Source organism: Scophthalmus maximus, chromosome 5 (genome assembly GCF_022379125.1).
Source record: "Scophthalmus maximus strain ysfricsl-2021 chromosome 5, ASM2237912v1, whole genome shotgun sequence".
In the NCBI taxonomy this organism is placed as follows: domain Eukaryota; kingdom Metazoa; phylum Chordata; class Actinopteri; order Pleuronectiformes; family Scophthalmidae; genus Scophthalmus; species Scophthalmus maximus.
Window position 1 is genome coordinate 12,972,564 of NC_061519.1, and position 21,628 is coordinate 12,994,191.

Consider the following 21,628-nt stretch of genomic DNA (forward strand, 5'->3'; position numbering starts at 1 on the left):
AAGTTGAATAAAATAACTTGAAGAAACACAGTAGCAGCCTACCTCGAGGGTTTTGGGGATCTTTGATTTGAAGGGATGACTGAGAAACGAATGCAGTCGGACTCTGTCTGATGTTCTATTGAGCTGTACAGAAAGCTGAAAAGAAAAAAAATCCTTGATACCACAAATTCATCAGAGACACTGCTGATCAAACATGCAGTAATTAAAAACGCAGATTTAGCTTCACTCACTTTGCACTCCTGCCGCTCTACTCTCAGTTTCCCTCTGGCCTCATAATCAAAGTCAGTGTTGTTCTTGGGGTTCCAACACACATCTCCCTCCATTAGAGCAGAGGAAGGGAGCTGCAGCTGTGACAGCAATAGCAGTTATAACGGTCATAAATGTGGCCCCCCCCGTATACTGTAAACTATACTGTACACAGTTGGAGGTGAACCTATACCACTCAAAACACTGCTGACTTCAGCAAACATCATACAAATGGGCCCTTTGTGCAATGAAGATGTTGAATACCTGTGTAACAAATAAGTAGAGAGGCTGGTTTACCTGGAGCTGATGCGTAAAGTTGGCTCTGATTTTTACAACTTGATGGCTTGAATGCGAAGGACTCAACTGAACTTGTCCAAAGAAAGTCAGTCTCTCCTTGCTGCCGACCCGCAACTTCCCCTGTACGTTCTTCCGGGTCTGAAAAAGAATGGACCACATAGCTGCATTTAATACATGAACATTTCCTATATTTCTCCTATATTTACTTATGCAGTTACAGACAATTTAGTGTGTTCGTGATATGTTTTGTCTCTTTCTACTGGCAGTGAGAGTAACTACTCCAGGTTTGTCCTCGATTGCTTTCCATTTCGGACTAATCCTTCCTTTGAGCAAATCAGCTAATCAGAAACCTTTCCTTCACGATTCCTAGCTTTTTCTGCCAGAGAATCTGCCATATTTTCTCTTTAGCTCTGTCAAACCAAATATTGCTGTCCGACATAAAATGCAGTGCTTCTGGGGCGCCAGTGTGGGACTGTCACCACCGACACCAGGTTTGTTATACTTATAAGACTTATAAAGAGAGAGATTAACCTGCCACTGATAGGCTTTTTGGCATTGGTTTTAATGCATCAGACATTTAATTGAAACGTAAAAGTACCACACTTTATCTTAAAATAAGAAATGATGTTGCTGTTGCTGTCACGTCGAATCCTCGTCTCTTTTGGGTCAGTGTTGTGCGTTATGAAGGCGAGCAGTTTACCTGGTTGCTGGTTACGGTCACACAGAATTCTGAGTTGGATGGAATAGTGTCATAACTGAAAGGATGGACCAGTGCAGAACAAACCTGAATATAAAGAAAGAGACACATTAAAATAAATCCCATAATACAGTAATAAATCACTTCCCCAGAGTTTCTCTTTAGCATTAATTGTTGAGTCAGTAAATCAACCTGTGTTCAACTTACGAAAGGGCTTGGTGGTTGGTAGCCAATAGTAAGGGTGTGGATGACCTCTCTGTCGTCATGGAAACTGGCCTTAGATTCCAGGATGTAAAGGCCTTTGAGGAGGTCAACAGTGAAAGTCTCTCTGAGGAGGAGAGTCTGAGGAAATGTCTGGAAGGGCTGCCTGTGACAGACGGCTTATTTTAAAAGTCAGCAATATTCTCACTGACAATTTTTTTTTTTTTTTGACATGAAGTCATCACCATCCCAAAACACATCAAGAGATTATTTATTGGTAAATCAGATCGAGGCACAGACCTGAGCTGGAGGACTGCTGTTTTCTGATACATCCTCTTGTCCTTCCTCAGCTCCTCCAAGACTCCCTCAAACTCCAGCTCTGTGGACGGACCCTTGGGCCTTGACACGGTCATCTTCAGTTTTGCTTGCCGCTTTTTCAAATTCTTAAACAAGTCAGTAAAAAATACATCAGAAATTGAATAAATAACAACAACATTAAGCTTATCTTAGCTTAACAACCGTCTGTGTCTCCACCCACCTTGTCTATGGTGTTGAGCACGGCAGAGAGGCTGATGTTGTGTTTGGCATAGGTGGAGGCCATCTGCAGGCTATGGCTGAGTTTAGAGGCCTCCAGAGAGACCTCTCCTCTCAGGGGAGGAGTCCACAATGAGCTCAATGAGCAGGAGGCCTTCACACTTCGCTTACCCACCACACCCCATCCTTCTGCCTGGGGAGGGGCGGAGGGAGAGCTTGGTCTGATAATAGGCATGTCCTCATAAAAGCTTAGTAGTGCAATTATCTTGGTTAAAACCATGACATCCCTCTTCATATAGTTTAACCTAATGGAATTGAAGCATCTTGCACTTCAGTGAGCAGCAGTATGTTTTTAAGTACAAACTTTTCTTCCTCGAAATCTTGTCTGGTTGCATTTTAATGATTTTGCCGAGCAGTAGCAACAAATAAAAACCCCATTGCCCCTGAGTTTAATACTTAAAACTGATACTTTGAATGTTTAGAGGAAGCAGCCTCATCTCAACTCACTTGAAGGTAGGTGACCGCTGGCGTGTAGAACTCCAGACGGGCCTCCCTCTCTCTGCCCCTGTCCCGGTACAGACCCTCCAGGATGAGGTTAGGGATCGTCAGCCACTTGCTGGCGGTCAGCTCCGATGTGAGCTGGAGTGTGTGTCGCTGGAGGCTGCTCAGCTTGTGGGCAGTGTAGATGTACAGCCACGGTGTGTCCATGTTAAACGTGCCTGAATGATGTGATTCATGTAAACCAAATCTATTAAAAACACAAATATTATATGATGATTCAAACTTGAGTCGAGAATAATAATAAAAAGTATTTTTACCTTCCCATTTCCTTTGCAGACTATCTTTGGGAGGGCTTTTCCAGTGCAATCTAGCCACCAGTGGCATCAGGTTGTTGTAGTGGATTTTTAGGTGAGTGCTGCTCTCAGACCCAACATGTCTCAGGTGAGTGTGCAGAAGCTGCGTCTTGTAGTTTAAATTTTTCTCCGGCACCTTGAGACTGAACTGGAATAATGTGAGAGGAGATATTTCATTTGATTTTGGACAGAAAAAATATGTATTTTATACTTAAAATACAAAGATTATATCACAATGAGCAATTCATTTATCAGGGTCTGTGTGAGTATGTTGGTTTCGAATCAAAAACTTGAATCCGGGAGAGTAACAGTAATCATTTTAGCCTGAGACAAGAGAGAATCGAAGTGTGGTTTTTTTTTTACCTCCAGAGTGTAGCTGGTGTGATTTTGTGTGGACTGGTTTTTGAAGGACTGGCTCAGGAGGACTGTGCGTTTGTTGTTAATCTCATCCCAGTGTTTGCCGTAGCTCATGTGCAGGGCCGAATTAATGTGGCTGGGGCTCTCCTCATGCCTGATGTGAATCTGAGGAGGACATACAGTGCAGACGAAACACAAAGCTTACAGTCATAGTAAAACCCTCTGTTACAGCTCAGTTAGCAGTTTTCACCGTCTGGGAATCAGCAGGATAAGCATGCATGAATGACAGAAGCAAATAAATGAATCTAATGAGTAAGTTCTGTGTCATACTGAGTTCCCATGTGTGTGGTTACTTTGTGGTTGATGGGAGCAGTGTTGGAGCAGTAGAATTCGTGATCTGCCCTCACGATGTAGGTGAAGTTTGAGTCCCTCTCCCTCCTCAGTCTCTGAGATGTGTAGCACTCCTGACGCAGGTGCCGGGCATCACCTGTGGGAGGGTGAAGACAATCTGATGAGGCCTCCCATGTACCGAGGTTCGAGTCCTCCAGCAGCAGTCGTTGGTCGAAAAGCAATATCTCTCCCCAAATAGGAGGAAGGGTCTATAGAAGGAATGGCACAGTCAATGTTTTCAACAGTCTCTGAGCAAGACAGCTGTTGGGAATACCTTGGTAGAAAGTGCACATGTTGCTGATGAGCATTTACAAATGCATCACTGTACCAGAGTGAGCCACCGACGAGTCTTACCCTTGACAAATGACCCTGAAAAAATTGGGATGAGGTGAGTAGCACTATATATAAGAGGTAATAAGTCCCTTTGTTTGTGTTTTTGGGAGGACTGCTCCTTTCCTCCCAGCGTTGGGGACTTGAACGGCAGTGTGTCTTCAGAACTTTAAACTCTGTGCTTTTTCAGTCACTCACCTCCCAAACCATACTTGAGCCTGAGCGCGGAGCTCCACAGTGAGCCCTTCTGCTCCAGCAGCCCCAGCATCCTGCTGCCGACCACGCCAGGTAACAGGAGCTCCGCCTCCACAGAGTGCTGCCTGCTGCTGCTGTCACGCCGGCGCTCCAGGGCCACTGAAGACAGGCATCGCTTTAATGTCCACTGCCACACACACTGTCAGCAACAGTCATGCTACAGAATAAATGTGGGTGTAATGACTATGGCAAAAAGAAAAGTAATATCTAAATGTATAATCTAATGGTTTTAGAGATATTTTAAAAATGAATAATTACATACCCGATAGTGATGCAGTTTCTCGGAACACATTCTTCAAGGTAGCAGAGAGGCTGCTCTTCCTACCCAGTCCACGAGTTATATTAGCAGAGAGGATCATGGGATGTCCTTCAGCAGCCATCTTGGCCTCGAGGTGGTAGCGTGTCCTCTGCTCTGACAGGAGGGTCTGAGTGTCGACCAAACCCTGTCGTGGACAACAATTCGCCACATAATTCATATAAGTTTAGCATCCGCTAAACTATTATTAGGGCTGCCAATGATGGACGATATATAGTTACATCTTAACAGAAAACGTACTTACCATTATATAATAATGGACACCATCAATCATCAGCTCCAGCTTTCCCGACGTCACACTCCTCTCTTGTTCAAGATGTCCTGAGAAAAAAAAACACATGTTGACCATTAAACGCTGACAGAAGTTGGTATTTTTATTGTCAATTGGTTTCTGTGGGAAAAACCTTGTACGTGGATGGTTTTCAGAGGATGGGTGATCCTCAGCAGCAGTCTGTGAGGGTTGAAGGCCAAGTCCAGAGACATGTCTCTGGGTATGGAGGACTGAGGAGTGGCCAGGAGGAGGTGGATGGAGGCCTCTCCGGGAAACCAGGTGCCTCTCTACAACACAAGGTGTGACAGGTTTGGGTACACAGATGCCTCTTCGAAGAGAATCATCTCTTTGAAAACTCTTAGTAAATTCACTGGAATAACTTCTACTTCCTTTGTACCTGAGGGAGCAGTGAATAGGCAGCCTCCAGAAGGTAGTAATGGAGTCCTCTGTCCAGCTTCAGCAGCCTGAGGGAAAAGTGGATGGGTCCGGCAGCAGGTAATGAAATCCCTGCGGGAGTTAGTGGATAAGATGCATTGGAGCACAGCTGCCAGCCGACCATCTTGGACCCTGCAAAGAAGCAGATATCAGCGTTGGATAAAGATTTTTAAAAAGGCAAACTGCATGTTGTTTTTGGAGCCTCTCAAGTCCCGGAGCTCTCTTCTTGGAGTGAATGCCCGTCCAAGTTTCACTTCGGTTGTTGTTTGTGTCAATTCTACCGTTTTGACATCTGCCACTTCAATCACTGGGGATAGATACCGGGAGGACGCGGTTTTTCTATCGTCATCACTCACAGTTCACTCACATCACAATCAGTTTTAAGTTGAAGCCAACAAGTTGTCTATTTCTGCTTTAACTATCACATACAAAAGACTCAGATATACTGTGGTTTTAAAAGACCAGCTACTGGTCTGACAAATGTATTGTTATTAATTAGGGTATGTTAATCAGAATTCTGTAAAATATTAAGTCAAATGTGCAAAGGGAACTTTACTAAACATTTCTCTTTAGCATACATATGTCAGAAACAGACTCACAAGTCTTTGGCGTGCAGGTGGTCTTCTGGATTCGACTCTTTGGTCCCTTCAACTCCTCTCTGTGGTCTCCACTGAGCTGAAACACTCTGGAGCTGGTGAGCACAAACGTTACACATGCACCCCCTTAATGATCCCTCATATTATACATGTACACGTTCACTACTACAGAGGATTTCGTTGATTTAAACGCCCACACTCACCTAAGGGAGATGATGTCCATGACGTCCTCAGGTGTGTTGAGTGTGACTCTGACGTCCCTCCCCTCCTGCAGCTGAACACTGCCGTCCAGACTGGTGGAGCTCCTCAGCTCAAAGACCCAGTCCACTGCAGCCTGACCCAGGGCACCGTCAACACCCATCCTAGCTGACAGTGCCACGTAGGCGCTGAGAACACAAAGACCAATTACACACAGTCTGTGACCAAAAGTTGTAGCCCCTGTTACACGTGGTGATATGGAAATACTTGGGTTTGATGTATCCAGTCAGGGAGAAGTGAGACGTATCCCTGTAGTTGACGTTGCCCTTCAGACGCAGAGAAAGGAGGGAGGTCATGTTGATGCCCAGTTTGACAGGCAAACCGGAAAGTGAGGGTAAGAGCAGCTCCTCCGTCATCAGCACCGCCCTGTGGTTCAACTGGACCTCATGACCCTGGATGACGAAGAGGTCGGGAGGGTGAATGAGAAAAAATTAGAGTTTGAATACAAAAATGAGACTGAGTAAACAGACAGTTTAGAGACAGTGACAACAAACGCCATCGTACCTTAAGCAGTTTGACAGCCAGCCCGGCCACGCTCAGTGACAGCAGGTTGATTCGATCGTAGAGATCGTCACACGTGAACACACTGAGCTCATTCCCAAACACTTTCACACCGACCCAACACTTGGGCCTGTTCTCTTCAGTTTTCCCTCTCCCGAACAACTGGAACAGACAAGTGGGTCAGACTGAATATTACAAAATGACCTTCTCTCAATGCAAAAAAAATACATATCTATAAAACTTGGTCTTGATAAAACTTTTCGCAGGAAAGTAAACCTTTTTTGCTTGATATTGCATGTTTATGAGTAATTGGTGGAATATGACTTATGTACAATATATGAGCATTTCAGTAGTCTGCTCCTTAACTGGTTATACTTGCTATTGTTGATTACAATCCTGGTTATCTAAGATAGAGTTGGAACAATTAATCAATTTGTAAATAAACAGAAAATTAATCTGCAGCTACTTTCCTGACTGAAAACTACATTTAAGATATTTTTCAACATGAAATGGTTAAACATGTAACTGTTACAGCTTTTTGAATGTGAGAATTTGTTAAGTCAGATTTACAAAAACAAAAACATATTGTTTATTTTTCTATTATCATATATCATTTTATTAGATTTTCATTGGTCAATTTAAAAAATCCTAATCATTAGTTGCTGCCCTAATCTAGGCATTATACCTTCAGTTTATTAGCATTTTACATATGCACTGACAGTTAGTCAAGATGTCAGTAATGACCAACAGTCAAAACTCTAAACTGTAAATGTAAACGGTTACAGTTGCCTCCCCACATACCATACAACAGTACCGCAATTTGTCTGCTCTTATCCCACACGACCAAGATTACGAGTTAAAAACCTGCTGCCCAAACTACGGCCCTAAGATAACAGGCCAGACGAGATGACTGTGTTACGACTATCGCAGTGACCTCACCATGGCCCTGGCCTGGTTCAGATAACTGTTGGTGCTGGATAAACACTTTTCTTTTCCTTCTCTATGGCTGTCATCTGTTTTTCTTCTCGTCCTCCGTGTCCCAGCTGTCGACTCTCCATCTGCATTGTCTGTCTGGTGACCGAAAATGTTCTTCAAAAGTGGCTCGAAGTTTTCAACGTGAAGGTCCACCTGAGGGGGGAGACACAATGCATGCGTTCAACATCATTTTTTTCATATTTTCAGAAGGGCCCCTGCCTTGATTAATGAAAACTGAAAGAAAACTCACTTCCATAAGGTTGTGGGCTCGACCGTGAAAATACACTGTGAGGTTGGTGGTGGCAGATCTCGGGAGAAACGATTTGGGAGAGAAAATCAACGATTTTTCCAAATTTGTGATTCCCATGCCTGAAACACACAAAAAATAGTAGTATTGCAAATGATACCTTCTCTTTGTTTAATTGGTGTGTATATAAATGTTAACATAATAATCCTAATCGCTATTTTGCTTCATTTTCTTCATTTGAATCTATCATCACCCGAGGCAGCAGTGTAGTCTGAATATGAAGAGTATTTCAAAAACTCTGCTTCAAAGTCTCTGCTGATGATGTCGTCAGGAAGGGACTCGATCAGGGCCTGCTTCATGGGGTCCTCACTTCTCAGGACATTTGTCAGGTGACTCCACACAAATGAGCCCACTAGAAATAAGAAGAGCAGGAGCTTAAAATATCAAACAAAACTCGAAAATAAACTAGATAGAAAAGGCCTACAAAGGGGGTTGAGACATAGAACATGATCTGAGATTCAGTGATTCGTTTGCAGTTTCACAGCAGTTTGGGTCAGACCTTGGCTGGAGGTCTCAGTTCTCAGTGTCGCCTTCACCACTTCGAATACGTCCTGGTCGGGGCAGCGCAGGAGCTGCTGGTATGCAGCGATTCTGACCTCGGGATCCTCAGGGGAGGAGCTGTACAGCTGCAACAGCACAGACCTCTGAGGGAAGGAAACTGCTGTCAAGACTCCTGCTCACCTCTTCACCTCCACCTCAAGCCATCATGAATCAATTACCATTTCATTAAAACATTCAGCTTGTATGATAGGATACATTTGAGTCATTTGGCTGCAAATTATTATTGCACCGCCGTTTAAGAAGAGAGCAGCGTCAGCGTTAACTCACATCAGCTGAGCAGGGGAAGCGTCTGAAGGCCTGAATGGCAGCAAGTCTCAGCTCAATCGCCGTTGACTGGCCGAGCGCACAGCGGTTAAGCAGAGGAGTGAAGGTTGGCGCGGACAGACCAGTGTTTCCCACGGATTTCAGTGCATATAAAACCTGCCAGGCGACATGATAAATGCAAACTGAGCTATGTTTCTGACAGTTTTTTTTTTTAATAAAACATCAACGGTTTAGCCCGATTCTGTGTCAGCTCGTTACGCCTCTCACTCGGGTGGGTTCTTCTCCCTCGCAGCCTTCCCTGAGTGTTTCCTCTAGTGTCTGCATGAGGGTCTGTACGTGAGGGAGTTCACTGCAAGACGTTCGGGACCTCTGGCACAGCTGGTAGACCAGAGATGATCCTGCCAACAGGGCTTTGGACCACACCTCTGGGACCTCCAACAGGGCCTAGACAAAATGGAAACAAAGCAGTAAACTTAGTACACACTGCAGGATGAATGCAGCTACTTATCTGACAGATTCCTATAAGAGAGCTCTACTGACATCAATTTCACCACTACAGCTCATGAGTGAACACAGTGATCCAAATCTCTCATCAAAACCATAAGCCATTGATGCCACCCAGAGGTTCATACATTGACAGAGTCGATGATCCGTGGTGATGGGTGAGGGATGAGGGCGATGGTGGTGAGGAGAGAGTGGGCCTGCTCGTCCTCCAGCTCTTTGTTCCTCATGAGGTCAGTCAGGAGCCCGATGCAGCTTTCAGACCCACACGCTGGTAATGCATCCAACAGCGGCTGCCTGTCCAAGCAGTTAGTCAACATCAGTGTCAGTCAATGCTGTATAGATACAAACGCTGTCACACAGAATCACGGGGTGTCACAATGTCGTTAAAAGTTAACTCGCTTTTAATAACCTTACTTAAGTTAATTCAAGTTACTTCAGCTAGCCAGACAGAGCCCGGCAGGCTGTTTCCAGTTTTAATGGTGAGTGAAACTAATGGGCTGCTGGCTGCAGCTTCATACTTAATCTATAGACAGAGACTCAGACATAAAAGTCTGAAAAGACCCAGATCATAAAAGACCAAGGAAATACTGACCAGTCATTGCGGCACTTGAAAGAAGCCTCTTGCCAGAGAGTCTTGAGTTGAAGGAGAGTAAGATCTCTCAGCTGAAAAGCCAGTTGAAGGAACTCTTGTGATACCTATAGGAGCAGGTACACACATACAGTATAGTTGACCCATTTTGTAGGTACAAAACAGATGCAATTTACTCTCCAGTCTTTCAAAACTATTTCTTCGGACCCAGGACCAATTGCCTCCTACAGAACTGTGAACGTACGTCTGTATCCCATCAATCATCTGATCGTCACACAGTGATTCTATCACAGAGTCAGTCTGCGTCTGGCTCTGCTGGCCCCAGGTAAATATACTATGATGAAGGTTCCCAGGTTAGGTTTGACTAACCTTCTGTGTGGGAAATACTTGGCTCATACACAGCAAAGCCTCAGGGGAAACCACAACTTACAAACACAAACAAGCCAACAGTGGTACGGGCTACTTAAAAGTGATTTATAGTAATTGCTGGCGGAATAGCAGTACCTTGAGTGTTAATCAGGTGAACATACAGTGAGGCTGACTTGAACCAGTTGCAAATGGGACCTACCTGTTGTGGGTTGGAGGTGAGGCTACACAACGTCCTGACAGTCTGACTGGCTTGCTGCGGTGTTGACACCCTGGATTTTCCTGGCCATGCAGCTCCCTCCTCCTCAAACTGCAGGTCAGTAAGCACACCGTCACTTAAAGAATCTGCAATGGGGGGAACAGGCATCAGGATCCATGTCACTTATACAGTTTAGGTTAACACAGCATAGCATATATTCTTAGTGCGGGAGTGTTCCTGACCTATTCCTGATGGACTCCCTGCCTGGGCTCTGAGCAGAAGGAGCACAGACACTGTTTGGGTCTTCACCAACCCTGCAGTCGTGGACCATGTTGCCATGGAAATAGCTTCTGTACAGTTGGCCTCCTCAATCACAGTAGATCCATGGCGCTGAACACAGTGCAACTCTGACTGCACTGACTAGCAAAAAGACAAGAATCAGTCATTACACGACATTACAATATATTCATTTAGTTGACGCTGTTGTCGAAAGTGACTTACAATAACTGATTTTCACTCAATTATTTTCGATTTTAAAGTAATAATTATCAATAATATTCTGAACAAATCCTCTTGTCTTAAAAGTGTGAATCAACTGTTGAAGCATATGACTCATATAACAATGATGTAAAAAGGATAACATCTTATTCAGACGTAGTGATCCGTGACAAGCAGTGACATTGCCCTTTATCAAATTTCACTTTTTTCTTAACACTCTAATGGCATAAAAATAATCTAGAAGGGAAATCTATAATAAGGGCCACAGCGGGAATTTTAGAATAAATGAGGTAATGGTTCAAAGCACTGAAAGACTATATGTTTCTGTTTTTCATTGATAATTTTTTTTACCTAAAAGCAGTCCTACTTAAATATACAGAGTCTAAAAATACTTGAATCCGCCTATAACATAAACACCATGTGTATGTTTTTAATTGTTGAACGTATATGCCCCACTGGTTTCTAAAACACCCAACATTCCAAGAAAAATTCGAGGACCTCAGTGTCCTCAACCGAAGCCACATTTCCATATATGTGGGAAGAAGGGTAAACTCACTGTATCTTCACTCAAAGCTATTGAATGAGGCCAGAAGTTTGCCAGCCTGGACTCGTGGCACTGTTTTAGATCCCTGGTCTTCAGCAGGACGGGTCCTCGCCTCTCATACTTGCTACTGCACCTCCCATAGACATCCGTCTGAGAAAGAGGCATTAAAGGAACGTCAGATAATCACCCTAATCCACTATTTTGTGGCATAACAAGATTAATGACAATTATTGCTAGCGGCAAGAGTAAAGGTGGTCAGACTACAGGAAGTAGTTGTTGGACTTTTTATTCTGAACTGATTTTTCTGGAAAGTTTGACGTTAAATCTTTTTACAATCAGTGTACATCTGTATAAATTGTGCTTGTTCAACACAAACCCAATCAACCCTCACCTCCTCTTCTAATTCCTGTTTGGCGCCCATGCGGGAGGTCTGAAGCATGCTCAGTAGAGCCCTTTTAATGTTGAGGGCCCACACCTGCTCCCCTTCCTGGAGACAGAGGGCCGTGACCTTTCCCCCCTGGAGGGAGAACTTGAGGCGCGTTCTCTCCAGTGACTCCCTGGGAAACAAAAACACCAGATGAGCCCCCCGAGACCCGAGAACACAGACAAGTGGAGCATCTGAACGGAGTATCGCATTCGTAGGAAAAACAATTGTAGCATTCCAAAATGAGCTGGACTTTCACTGTGAACGCTGCAGACAAAGACCAAATGCACATCTGCACAATAACTGAGCAGATACAGGGTAAATCATGCATTCAGTCACTTTTTAAAGAAAAAACAAATTGCAAGAAATCGTGCATTACCTCAGGCTTTTTAAGCGCTGCACAGAGTGCTCCCTCTGAGGGGAAAGCCGCTTTATCTGTGGATTCCTAATCTGTTGGACAAACATCATTCATGAAACTGCATTATCATAGACCTTTTGCAGTATTTTATTGGACATTTTTATAAAGCTGACCTGCATAATTAGGTGACACTTGGAGACCACATCGATGTCAACCACACAGTCCAAAGCCAGTCCATTCCTGCCAGCATTAGAGCCGTGGAGGGTGGTGGTAATTGTTGTGCTATACCTGTAGGTATACCTCACTCCTCTCTGAAAGGACAGATCAGGGGTAGGGAGCCCTGTGCACATAAAATCATATGATCAAAAATATCACTGTTATTCTAACATACACAAATAATTTGCTGATCTGCATGGGGACTTATCAACGAGAATTAATCAAACTGAATGTCCACTACGCAGAGAAAAAAACAAAATCCTCACCAGCACAACTGGAATCACAGAGGTTTGGTTCCACCTGAAAGCAAACACCTTCTGCACAGAAAGTCAGGTATGACAATGTCAGACGACAACAAAAAGTAACTTTTTCAAAGACAGCTCGTCAAACATCTATTCTTCTATGAAGATGTTGTGTCATCGCGCCACAAGTCAAGACTTTTTGAAAATGCAATAACACACCCAGGATAAACACAACAAACGCCATAAAACTCACCTTGTAGCATGAGAAAAATCAGTGCAAAATGAAGGCAATGAAGCCATGGCAAGGACGCAGCCATAGCAAGCCCAAGTCACTGCAGGTCCGGCTGCCTCCGAGCCGCCACATGTAAGTGAGATGAGAACGAAGCACTGTTCACAGCCAGTGAATGACCACACTTGTATGTGGGCTCCCACCAGTGACCCATACGGCTCACAGCAACCAATCAGGAAATTCCTTCAGAGCTGGAGCTACAAACATCCACTGGGCCAATCACTTGACACAACACCGGGCCTCACAAAAAAAAGAAAAGAAGAGGCTTTTCTTACACCCCCATAGACTTGCACAGACAGAAGACATGAGACACACATCAGGGGCAATTTGCATTTATTTCAGGGGGGAAAAAAAACAGTTTGAAAACTAATGGGCAGACAGTTATCAGACAGGAAAGATGACCTATTGGTCAATTGAGGAACAAGAACACATTTCAATTTAGTACCAAAAAACCCAGCACAAAGCTAGTTATAAATACCCGTTTAGACTTTTGTTCCCCTCCCTTTGAGGAAAAGATAATTTGTTCCGAGGTTATTTGAGGACACACACATAAGCAGACCAAAAATGACCATCATTAATTAAAAACAACGAGGTTCCTATTATCTTAAAAGCTGATTCGAGTACTGTTCTGAAGACAAACAACTGCAGTTGAGGGAGAGGTGGTCGAAAGGAGAAGAGAGACATCTAGCGTCTGTGTGTTCTGGACAAAAAAACAGATGAAAAAGTATATGTTTGGGGGGGGGGGGGTTGCTCTCATAACCATTTAAAGAACTGTTTTGGTCTGAAGTGTGACATGAAAAGCCTGTCCACCACTCAGCCACGTCCCCCCAGCCTCCGACTGGGCTCGAGCTAAATCATCCAACACGCCTCCCATCCTAATCTCCTTCCCCCATCATTACCCGGGCTGCCAGCCACCGACGTTCCACGATGCACCCGCCGCCGCGGTCCACGCCCGAGCTTCCGACGTCAGTCCCTGCGCGCCGCTCGCTCACGCTGCGTTCGAGGACGGAGAAGAGTCGTATTTAGGAGCGCCGACCTGCCCTTCGTCCCGAATTACAGGTCGTCTTGTCGGTTGTATTGGTTGTGTAGTTTGTCATATTATTATATTATTTTTTGCCAAGTAGGCTTAGTATGCTTGAATATAAAAAAAAGTTGTGTTTCGAAGTAATATACAAATACATTTAAATAGCATAACTGTATGCTATATATAATGTATTTTACCATTTTTTTACCGTTTAATAATGTATGACTTGTTGTAGGGCAGTAAGGTAAATACATGACTCAAAGACACAACGACAAAATGATAATACTAATATGGCCGTTGAAGAAATGTAAACACACAAACACCTACAATCGATATTTCTTTTTTCCTGACTGTACGGGAACGCATCGTCAGTCCGGACCAGGGGGCGTAGGTTTGACCGGCTTCACGGAGCCTCAGACACAATGAACCGTCAGACGGCGAGGTGCGCGCACGTTGGCCCGGAGCTTCTGGCACAGTTTTAGCACATTATTTTTTCACGGTTGTGCCTTTTCTTTGACTCGCTTGGTCATTTCCGAACTACTGAGACGCTGTATGGCGGAGACAAGGCTCAACTGGAAGCGGTTGGTTCGTCGAGTTTGATGAAAACGAGGTCGGACTCAGACAACCGTTAGCCCCTCCTGGCGGATATATCTCTTCTTCTTCGTTCTTTTTGCGTTCGTTTTTTTTCCTCGTCAAAGCCAAACAAACCCGGCGAATGACGATGTCGTTGACCGCGTCGTCTGATTATTTCGCTGCCGAGTGTCTGGTTTCGATATCCAGCGGTCCCGTCCTACACAGACCCACCCCGGTCGCCCCCGCCAGCCAGTCGGCCACGGTGGGCCTGCACCCCGGGGAGCCCGACGGGACGAGCGAGGACAGGGAAGTGCGGGAGACCCTGCGGCTGGAGGGCGCGAGCATGATGGCAGTGGCCGGCATCCTCACCGACCTGCACGGTAAGTTCCGCCCCATGTCGGCCTACTCGGAGAGCAGCAACTCGTCATGTGGTGGGGAGAGCGGTTACACCACGTTGTCCGACCCGACCACCCCTACCATGACCCCGTCCGCCACCCCGGTCCCCGGGCAGCAGCAGCTGCGGGGGGGAGGAGGAGGAGGAGGAGCCCCCCCCCGGTCCCCGGTGAAGCGGCACCAGTGCACTTTTGACGGATGCGACAGAGTTTACGGGAAATCGTCCCACTTGAAGGCGCACATCCGGACGCACACAGGTACGTGCGACAACAACCGTTTTCTAACGCGAGCGCTTCACGGGCTGTGTACGTGCTAATGTGACCTCCGATCATAAAGTCGGTCCCCACCGTCGGCGACGTGCTCGCCCCTCTGTTATGAGCATGAAATCAGATAATGAGAAAAGCTCTTTTGTACTCCCTGGGATTAGCTAATGGCAGCGTGGTGGTGGTGGTGGTGGTGGCTGTTGGGGTTTTTTTTTTCCTTCTTCTCCCCATTTGCCCCCCGACTTGTTTTAATAACGAGGTCACACAAAGAGGGAAAGACAGAGAAAACAGAAAGAGAAAGAACCTCCCCTTCGTGGACTCTGACAAAGAAGTAAACTAACAAAAGAACGGGGCTGGACGTTAAGAGCGGTGACGAAGGTCTTCCTCCCGACGGGATTTGCATATGAAATGAACGTAAGATGAGACCTGAGCGTCGAGGAGCGCGCAGGGTTCATTGTCGGACACGGCCCGTCCCGTCGACGGCGGCGGCAGCAAGTGCTGTGGCCGCGGGGTGTTTCCGAGTCGGCACAACACACCACCTTCACCGATGAGCTGACGTCGGTTCCAGTTCTCGATGTGTGTACATTTTTTGATTTAATGAGAGACAAGTTTTTTTTGTTTGTGTTTGCTGTGCTCTCTTCCCCGTCCGATTAATGACCTACCCACATACAGATCCAGCACTAAGTTTAAGAAGAAGAAAAAAAATGTGCATGTGATTTTTCTCCATTCTTCTGTTGGGAATATGAGGGGGATTGGTGCGTTCAGGACCACTGGGCAGGCGCGAAGGGATTAAGGGCAGGAAAGACAGTGTGGTGGGGGGAACGCCCACAAAGTGTCCCGCAACAAACAACGTGGCCCTGCTTTGTGATCTGCCGGAAAATGGCACCGAGCATCCTGCGCGTCGATCGTCGTTTGACTCGTGTTGCCTGACAGAGATTACGGGTGGGAGGCTCTTAGGGAAACTAATCTGGGGAATCACAATCCCAGATATGATTGTCACGAATTGAACTATGGAGAGATTACTGTTGTTCCCCCCCGTAAATGAAATACCGGTTGCAGATGTATCGTCCTCTTGATTTAACGTAGTGAGTTAAAAGATGCTTAAGATGCAGTATTTGATGTAACCAAAGATTTGTACAATGAAAAACAAACAAAACATTTCTGCCCTCAAATTAGCTTTGAAGAAAAATTTCGAAGATAATTAAATGACTGACAATGTGTTATTAAATTGCATCAATGTAGCAACAGACTATGCCGAGATGATATTTAAAATATGAAGACAAAACCAATAAATAGGGCTACCGAGCTACAACAAACGCATTAATTACACATTTTAGATCTGAAATGTTTTGCTGATTAATGTATGAATCCGTAAAAATGGAAACTTGTGACATGTTGTTTTTTTGCGTGATGTGTTGTGTCTTTGTAAATTTAAAATTTTACGGTTTTGCTCTGTTGTTGAGCAAAAAACAATTTGAAGACGTCCCCTTGGGATTTTGAAAATTGCAATCTGGAGTAGTAATCTGGAAACAACAGATCAATTTATGAATTAAAATACTTACACATCTTGGCTGCTGTTCAAGCAATGTAATTTTCCGGTACTCCTGACTGATACTTACATGCTGTTAGTAAAAAAAAATATCTGCTGGATTCTTGTAGTTTAGCCTCTGTGACTCAAAGCAGTGTGTTGTCATTGGTCACTGACACGGCAGTTAATGGTTGTCCCTGCTCTGTCCTGTCTCCACGCTACAGGTGAGAGGCCCTTCCCGTGCACCTGGCCCGACTGTGAGAAAAAGTTTGCCCGCTCCGACGAGCTCGCCCGCCACACCCGCACCCACACGGGAGAAAAACGCTTCCTGTGCCCACTGTGCGACAAGCGCTTCATGCGCAGCGACCACCTGATCAAGCACGCCCGCCGTCACCCTGACTTCCAGCCCTCCATGTTGGGACGAAGCAAGGGGACGCCCTCTGCTTCCAGCCCGGCCGCGCACCACTAGGGGAGTTCGGGGTTGGGGTTTCCTGCGTATTGGGGTCAGCAGGAGCACAGCAGCTCATGGTGGTTTCAAGTTTACCAGCTACAATCAGATCCACTGTTAAGGATTTAGAATTACTGTGTTGTACTCAACAATGCACACATACACACACACACACACACATGTGGACACACAGAGCTGGATGTGAGGGGCAAGTCGCCTCATCTCTCCATCCACCCAGATGAGTCATGTGACCACTATCCACCTGCTCAACACAACTAGGGTTGGTTCTCAAAAATGTTCCAATGTTCCAGGATATGTTTTTTAAAGAAAATGTGCTTTTCGATTCCACTTATCGTTTCCTAACGGCAAAGTCTGGACTTGCTGCACTTCAATTTACATGGCTGCTTACACGCGGACCAAACCACGTGTATAATGTTTACAAAATGGTCGAACGGAGCTGGCTTTCATAAGTGCAAGCTGCTCTAACAAAAGACGGCAGTGATGAAGAGAAATCAAATCACTGCATGAAAGTCAATACATGCAATGGAGGAAAGTTCATCTGACAAGATGACATCTACTACAGAGTGGTATCAGAATGCAATTTTTTTGATACGCTCTATGTGACAGTGATATTCAATGGTCAAACCTAGATTCTAGATCAAAAAACTAGAGGGGAATGTGGGTTTTTGGTTTATTCTCCAAATTCTGAGACAGACAAATGAAGGTACTTCATCACATTGATGCAAACAATCTGTAAAACCATGTATGCCATACAGCTGCCATGCCCATTGGCTAAAGCCAGACTTCAAAGCCTCAGAATGTTTGAACTAATGTAAAGCCATTCAACGTTTGCATGGCTCAACATAATATCCATGTTTCTTTTAACAAAAAAAAGGACCATGTCATTTATTAAATGTTCATGGCAGTTTAAGCCTCATGAAAATAAATGGATTTTGCTTTCAACATACTTTGGTTTTCTTTCTCAACCAGGATTCGATAAGAACTGGAATCGTCGAGCAGATTTCACTCGATATAGAGGAACTGGACCATAAATATATAACCCAAGTTCTCAAACTGTTACACTTTCACAAATTGCAGGGATTTTTCACGTTTTCTGTAAAAATCGACACATTCATCAAATGGCCAAAACTCCTGTTTTTCTTGTGGTTCATTTCCTGATTGTCGTTGTGCTTTTCAGTACCATTTATTTACCATGAGTAGCACAATGATGTGATGTTAGATAGTGAGGCAGAGACTAGTGGCTTTTTAGCTTTTTTTTTGTTTTAGCTTTGAATTTTAGGGGTGACATTCCTTTCCTTTTGTTATTGCTTAACCATCATTGAGGTGATTTTTTCTTTCTTTCTTGTATATCGAATTTAATAGATCAAATATTAATTTTTCCAGAAAGTGGGTCAAACATCACTGTAGAAGAGCTGTTTGCACGCCATCCTCAAGTCTAGATGAGTTATTCATGAATCGCCGACACATAATACACAGTAGTATTATCTCTAATACTGATGCAAATGTATATAAGCTTTAAGCTTTTGATGTAGATACCTGGTAATGCTACTAGCAGCAGAATTAATACATGTGATGAATTCTAGTCCTTATATTAGGGGTAACAGTATACGCTTGATAGGATGAGATTGCTTGTGTGTATTGGTGTGTATGTTTTAACTTTTTTTTTTCTTTATATTTTTGTTAGGGACAGAACTGGGGAACGTGTGTATGCGATGGTAACAAAATATTTAGGGACTAAAAACATGAGGTGAGCTGGATTTGCAGCCTGCTACCTTCAGAGTAAAGGCGTTCACATATCTCATCAGGGGTGTGGAGCGGCAGAAGGACATATTTCAGGATCAGGTGTGCCAGGTTTATATTCTCACGGTTTCAATTTCAGTTTCAGCAGCAGTTAATTCCCATTATAAATATCTGTGTGGGAATCAAATTTGGTGTAAGAAGTAAAATACGGGTCAGCTGTCACCATGCTGGAAAGCGAATACCAGTGGACCTTTATTGTGGAAGACATTTTAAATTGTCAATGCTGCACGCGTGTAACCAATAACCTTACCATGGCTCTGCGCAGGTGTAGTGTTGAACCAGCACGCATGATACACGGAGGCAGGCACTTCTAAATGGAATAGAGCCATCGATAATGTTATTGATAAATTAAAATGACAGTAATGAAGATTTGGTACTCTGTTGGATTATAAAACATTATTAATAACCTGTTTAGTGCATGTGAGCAGGCTGGCACCTAGGTATTCCTTCTTTGCAGAGACAATTCAATAATCCTCATGTATTTTAGGAATTGTCACTCAAAAAAGTAACAGTTTAACTGAATCAAGCAAACCTCATGTAACGCAGATATTTAAAAAAAAATCTATTTGAGTGTCCAGGTCTGAATCTAGAGGTTGAATCTTTCTTTTTTTTCTTACTGTTTCCACACTGTTGGTCCAGATCATGGACACATTCCTTCGTCTCAGTGAACAACAATTCTTCAGGAAACTCTGAAAGCCTTAAACTATGTCATAACTACTTTGCACCATGTTTACAGTTGGATCATCGTATAGGTGTAAATGCCCCCCCCCCCCCCCCCCCCCCCGCAGGCTCATTACAGATACTCATGCAATATGGCACTTTTTTCTTACAAGTGTATTTGGCTGAATAGTGTAATGGCTTGCACTGTTACTATGCTTCTACTAGCGAGCACTGTGGATCTTTGCTGATGTGTTCATAACCAATGGTTTGTAAAACCGCCTTCTTGTCCAAGTGCTTTAGAAAGCGTGATCAAAAAATAACTGAGTAGTTGTTTCTGTTTTTGTTTCTTTTAGTGTTTGCTTAGTCATCCAGGCCATCTTTTATTGTGGAATTTGTTTAATTTTAATTGTGATTTTTTTTTTTTTCAATGTTGCTCCCAGATGTGTTGACTTTGTTCCCTCCACTCTAAGATGAAAAAAAGGAACAACTTCAGATGTCTTCCTCATTCATATGTCAAACCATCCTCATATCACCATTTCACTGTTGATCTGTTTGTTTTAATAGGACTCGTACTCATTGAAGTGAATGCAATGCTTTGACTCTTTGTACACTTTTCCTCAGAGGTTCAATCTGTTGATGGTTTTTTTTGGTTGCTGCTGGCAGTGACCTTGAACACGCAGGCTGTTTAACAAAGGATCACACACAATATACTCATTTTCTACGTTTTCGAATAGAAATATATCCTTCCATCTTCCATTGATGGAAGTGTTCATTTTCACTCGGACTCTGCCCGAGTTTCAAAGCTATAATATCACAACATACCTCACAGATTTTTCTATTTCTTTCTTTTGTTCTTTTACGGTATCTGTGCAGCATCCATCCAACTTGTTTTTTCGGGAATTCATATAAAGCCATTGAGCCTTGGGTTTCAGAAATTAGTTTTTACCAGCTAGATGGTCTGTTATGTGCCCTTGTCCTTCTCTTGTCTGTATATGCAACATCACTACTACCTGTGAAGCAGCAGAGTTTCTGTTTCCCTGCCTCCGTGACATTCTGCTGTTAACAGACAGTGATAAATTGATCTACTGGATAAATCCTGCACCACCAACAGCTCCTGTCATTAAAGCCAAGGGGAAGACTCTGCTGGCTGGGGCAGGGGCTGCAAAGTGTTTTTTTAAATGTAAAACAAAACAAAAAACCCTTTAGACTGTCACTTCACTGCAGATATCAATTGAGAGAGCTCAGTCCAAATCTTTTTTGTTCATATCACTGAATGTGGCTTGATGAAAGAAGAGCATTATCCACTTTGGATTTTAATTTTGCTGCTCTGCCTTGCTGAGAAAAAAGAAGCAAACAAAATGATAATTCCTCTCGTCACCACACTAATTCAGATATGCACATTGTACAGAAATGGATGTCTTTTTTTAAATTGATGCCTAATTTTTACATTAATGTAATTTTTTTAATCCTCTTATCAAAGCTTTAGTTATGGTAAATGGGAGGAACTGTGGAACTAAATAATTGCTGCAACAAACTGTTTTGATATTTATATTCTCAGGTGTCTTAAATTTTGAGCATTGGAGTTTCAAGATTTCCTTTGCAACACCGAAGTACAAGCATGTTTTATTTCTTTTGTTATGCTGATTAATTTATTACGAAAAAAAGTATAATTTGTGTGGTTTAATTATTCTTTTCATAACTCACTTTGGGATATGGAACAAAACTAATATTAAATGGTTCCATTTTTTTTTTTTTTTGCTTGACATGAAAATACCAGTGCTTTTTTTTTTTTTAAATAAAAATCCTTAAGTTGAATCCTGTGTTTGTCTTTTTCCCTTCTGGTCTAGGAACTTACATTATATTGTGTCAGCCTTAATAAAATATCAACACAAATGATTACTGTAAAATTACTGGCTGAGCTGATTTTCACGTAGAGTTCAAAACAAATGGATTTTAATAGCATCATGGTTTTGACCCAGTAATGTACGCTTCCTTACATCAGAACTTCAACTTGGTTGTTAAGTGGAGGATTTGATTAAAGTCT

At 43.6% G+C, this 21,628-nt stretch overlaps 2 protein-coding genes across 3 annotated transcripts in view; one reads left to right on the forward strand and one right to left on the reverse strand.

The window, feature by feature from the left end:
* LOC118310747 overlaps positions 1-13,086 on the reverse strand; it is a 34,864-nt gene extending 21,778 nt beyond the window's left edge. Inside the window, exons 1-36 of one of the 2 annotated variants that reach the window (XM_047332004.1) lie at positions 12,839-13,078; positions 12,610-12,660; positions 12,301-12,467; positions 12,149-12,219; positions 11,737-11,902; positions 11,358-11,495; positions 10,546-10,723; positions 10,307-10,449; positions 9,742-9,845; positions 9,278-9,443; positions 8,913-9,089; positions 8,649-8,801; positions 8,320-8,464; positions 8,014-8,172; positions 7,764-7,882; positions 7,478-7,666; positions 6,542-6,700; positions 6,245-6,429; positions 5,983-6,165; positions 5,783-5,874; positions 5,146-5,315; positions 4,882-5,035; positions 4,722-4,798; positions 4,424-4,604; positions 4,105-4,260; positions 3,540-3,673; positions 3,193-3,351; positions 2,794-2,977; positions 2,483-2,694; positions 1,980-2,168; positions 1,742-1,884; positions 1,448-1,607; positions 1,244-1,327; positions 544-681; positions 231-347; positions 43-135 (exon numbers count right to left, since the gene is read on the reverse strand). In XM_047332004.1, the coding sequence (XP_047187960.1) occupies positions 43-135; positions 231-347; positions 544-681; positions 1,244-1,327; positions 1,448-1,607; positions 1,742-1,884; positions 1,980-2,168; positions 2,483-2,694; positions 2,794-2,977; positions 3,193-3,351; positions 3,540-3,673; positions 4,105-4,260; positions 4,424-4,604; positions 4,722-4,798; positions 4,882-5,035; positions 5,146-5,315; positions 5,783-5,874; positions 5,983-6,165; positions 6,245-6,429; positions 6,542-6,700; positions 7,478-7,666; positions 7,764-7,882; positions 8,014-8,172; positions 8,320-8,464; positions 8,649-8,801; positions 8,913-9,089; positions 9,278-9,443; positions 9,742-9,845; positions 10,307-10,449; positions 10,546-10,723; positions 11,358-11,495; positions 11,737-11,902; positions 12,149-12,219; positions 12,301-12,467; positions 12,610-12,660; positions 12,839-12,902 (5,160 nt within the window). In that variant the 5' untranslated portion in view covers positions 12,903-13,078. Of the gene's footprint in view, positions 1-42; positions 136-230; positions 348-543; positions 682-1,243; positions 1,328-1,447; positions 1,608-1,741; positions 1,885-1,979; positions 2,169-2,482; positions 2,695-2,793; positions 2,978-3,192; positions 3,352-3,539; positions 3,674-4,104; positions 4,261-4,423; positions 4,605-4,721; positions 4,799-4,881; positions 5,036-5,145; positions 5,316-5,782; positions 5,875-5,982; positions 6,166-6,244; positions 6,430-6,541; positions 6,701-7,477; positions 7,667-7,763; positions 7,883-8,013; positions 8,173-8,319; positions 8,465-8,648; positions 8,802-8,912; positions 9,090-9,277; positions 9,444-9,741; positions 9,846-10,306; positions 10,450-10,545; positions 10,724-11,357; positions 11,496-11,736; positions 11,903-12,148; positions 12,220-12,300; positions 12,468-12,609; positions 12,661-12,838 lie in introns of both variants that reach the window. The other variant, XM_035633999.2, reaches the window with a different exon arrangement.
* Positions 13,087-14,105: 1,019 nt separating this feature from the next.
* zgc:153115 (uncharacterized protein LOC768186 homolog) lies at positions 14,106-21,399 on the forward strand. Its single transcript, XM_035634002.2, has 2 exons — positions 14,106-15,121; positions 16,880-21,399. The coding sequence occupies exons 1-2, from the start codon at positions 14,614-14,616 to the stop codon at positions 17,122-17,124; spliced, it is 753 nt and encodes a 250-aa protein (XP_035489895.2). The 5' UTR covers positions 14,106-14,613; the 3' UTR covers positions 17,125-21,399.
* The last annotated feature ends 229 nt before the right edge of the window (positions 21,400-21,628 follow it).

Coding starts and splice junctions, on each gene's coding strand:
- zgc:153115 (XM_035634002.2), top strand. CDS start 14,614: ATGACGATGTCGTTGACCGCGTCGTCTGATTATTTCGCTGCCGAGTGT. Junction 15,122..16,879: donor GCACATCCGGACGCACACAG/GTACGTGCGACA, acceptor TCCACGCTACAG/GTGAGAGGCCCTTCCCGTGC.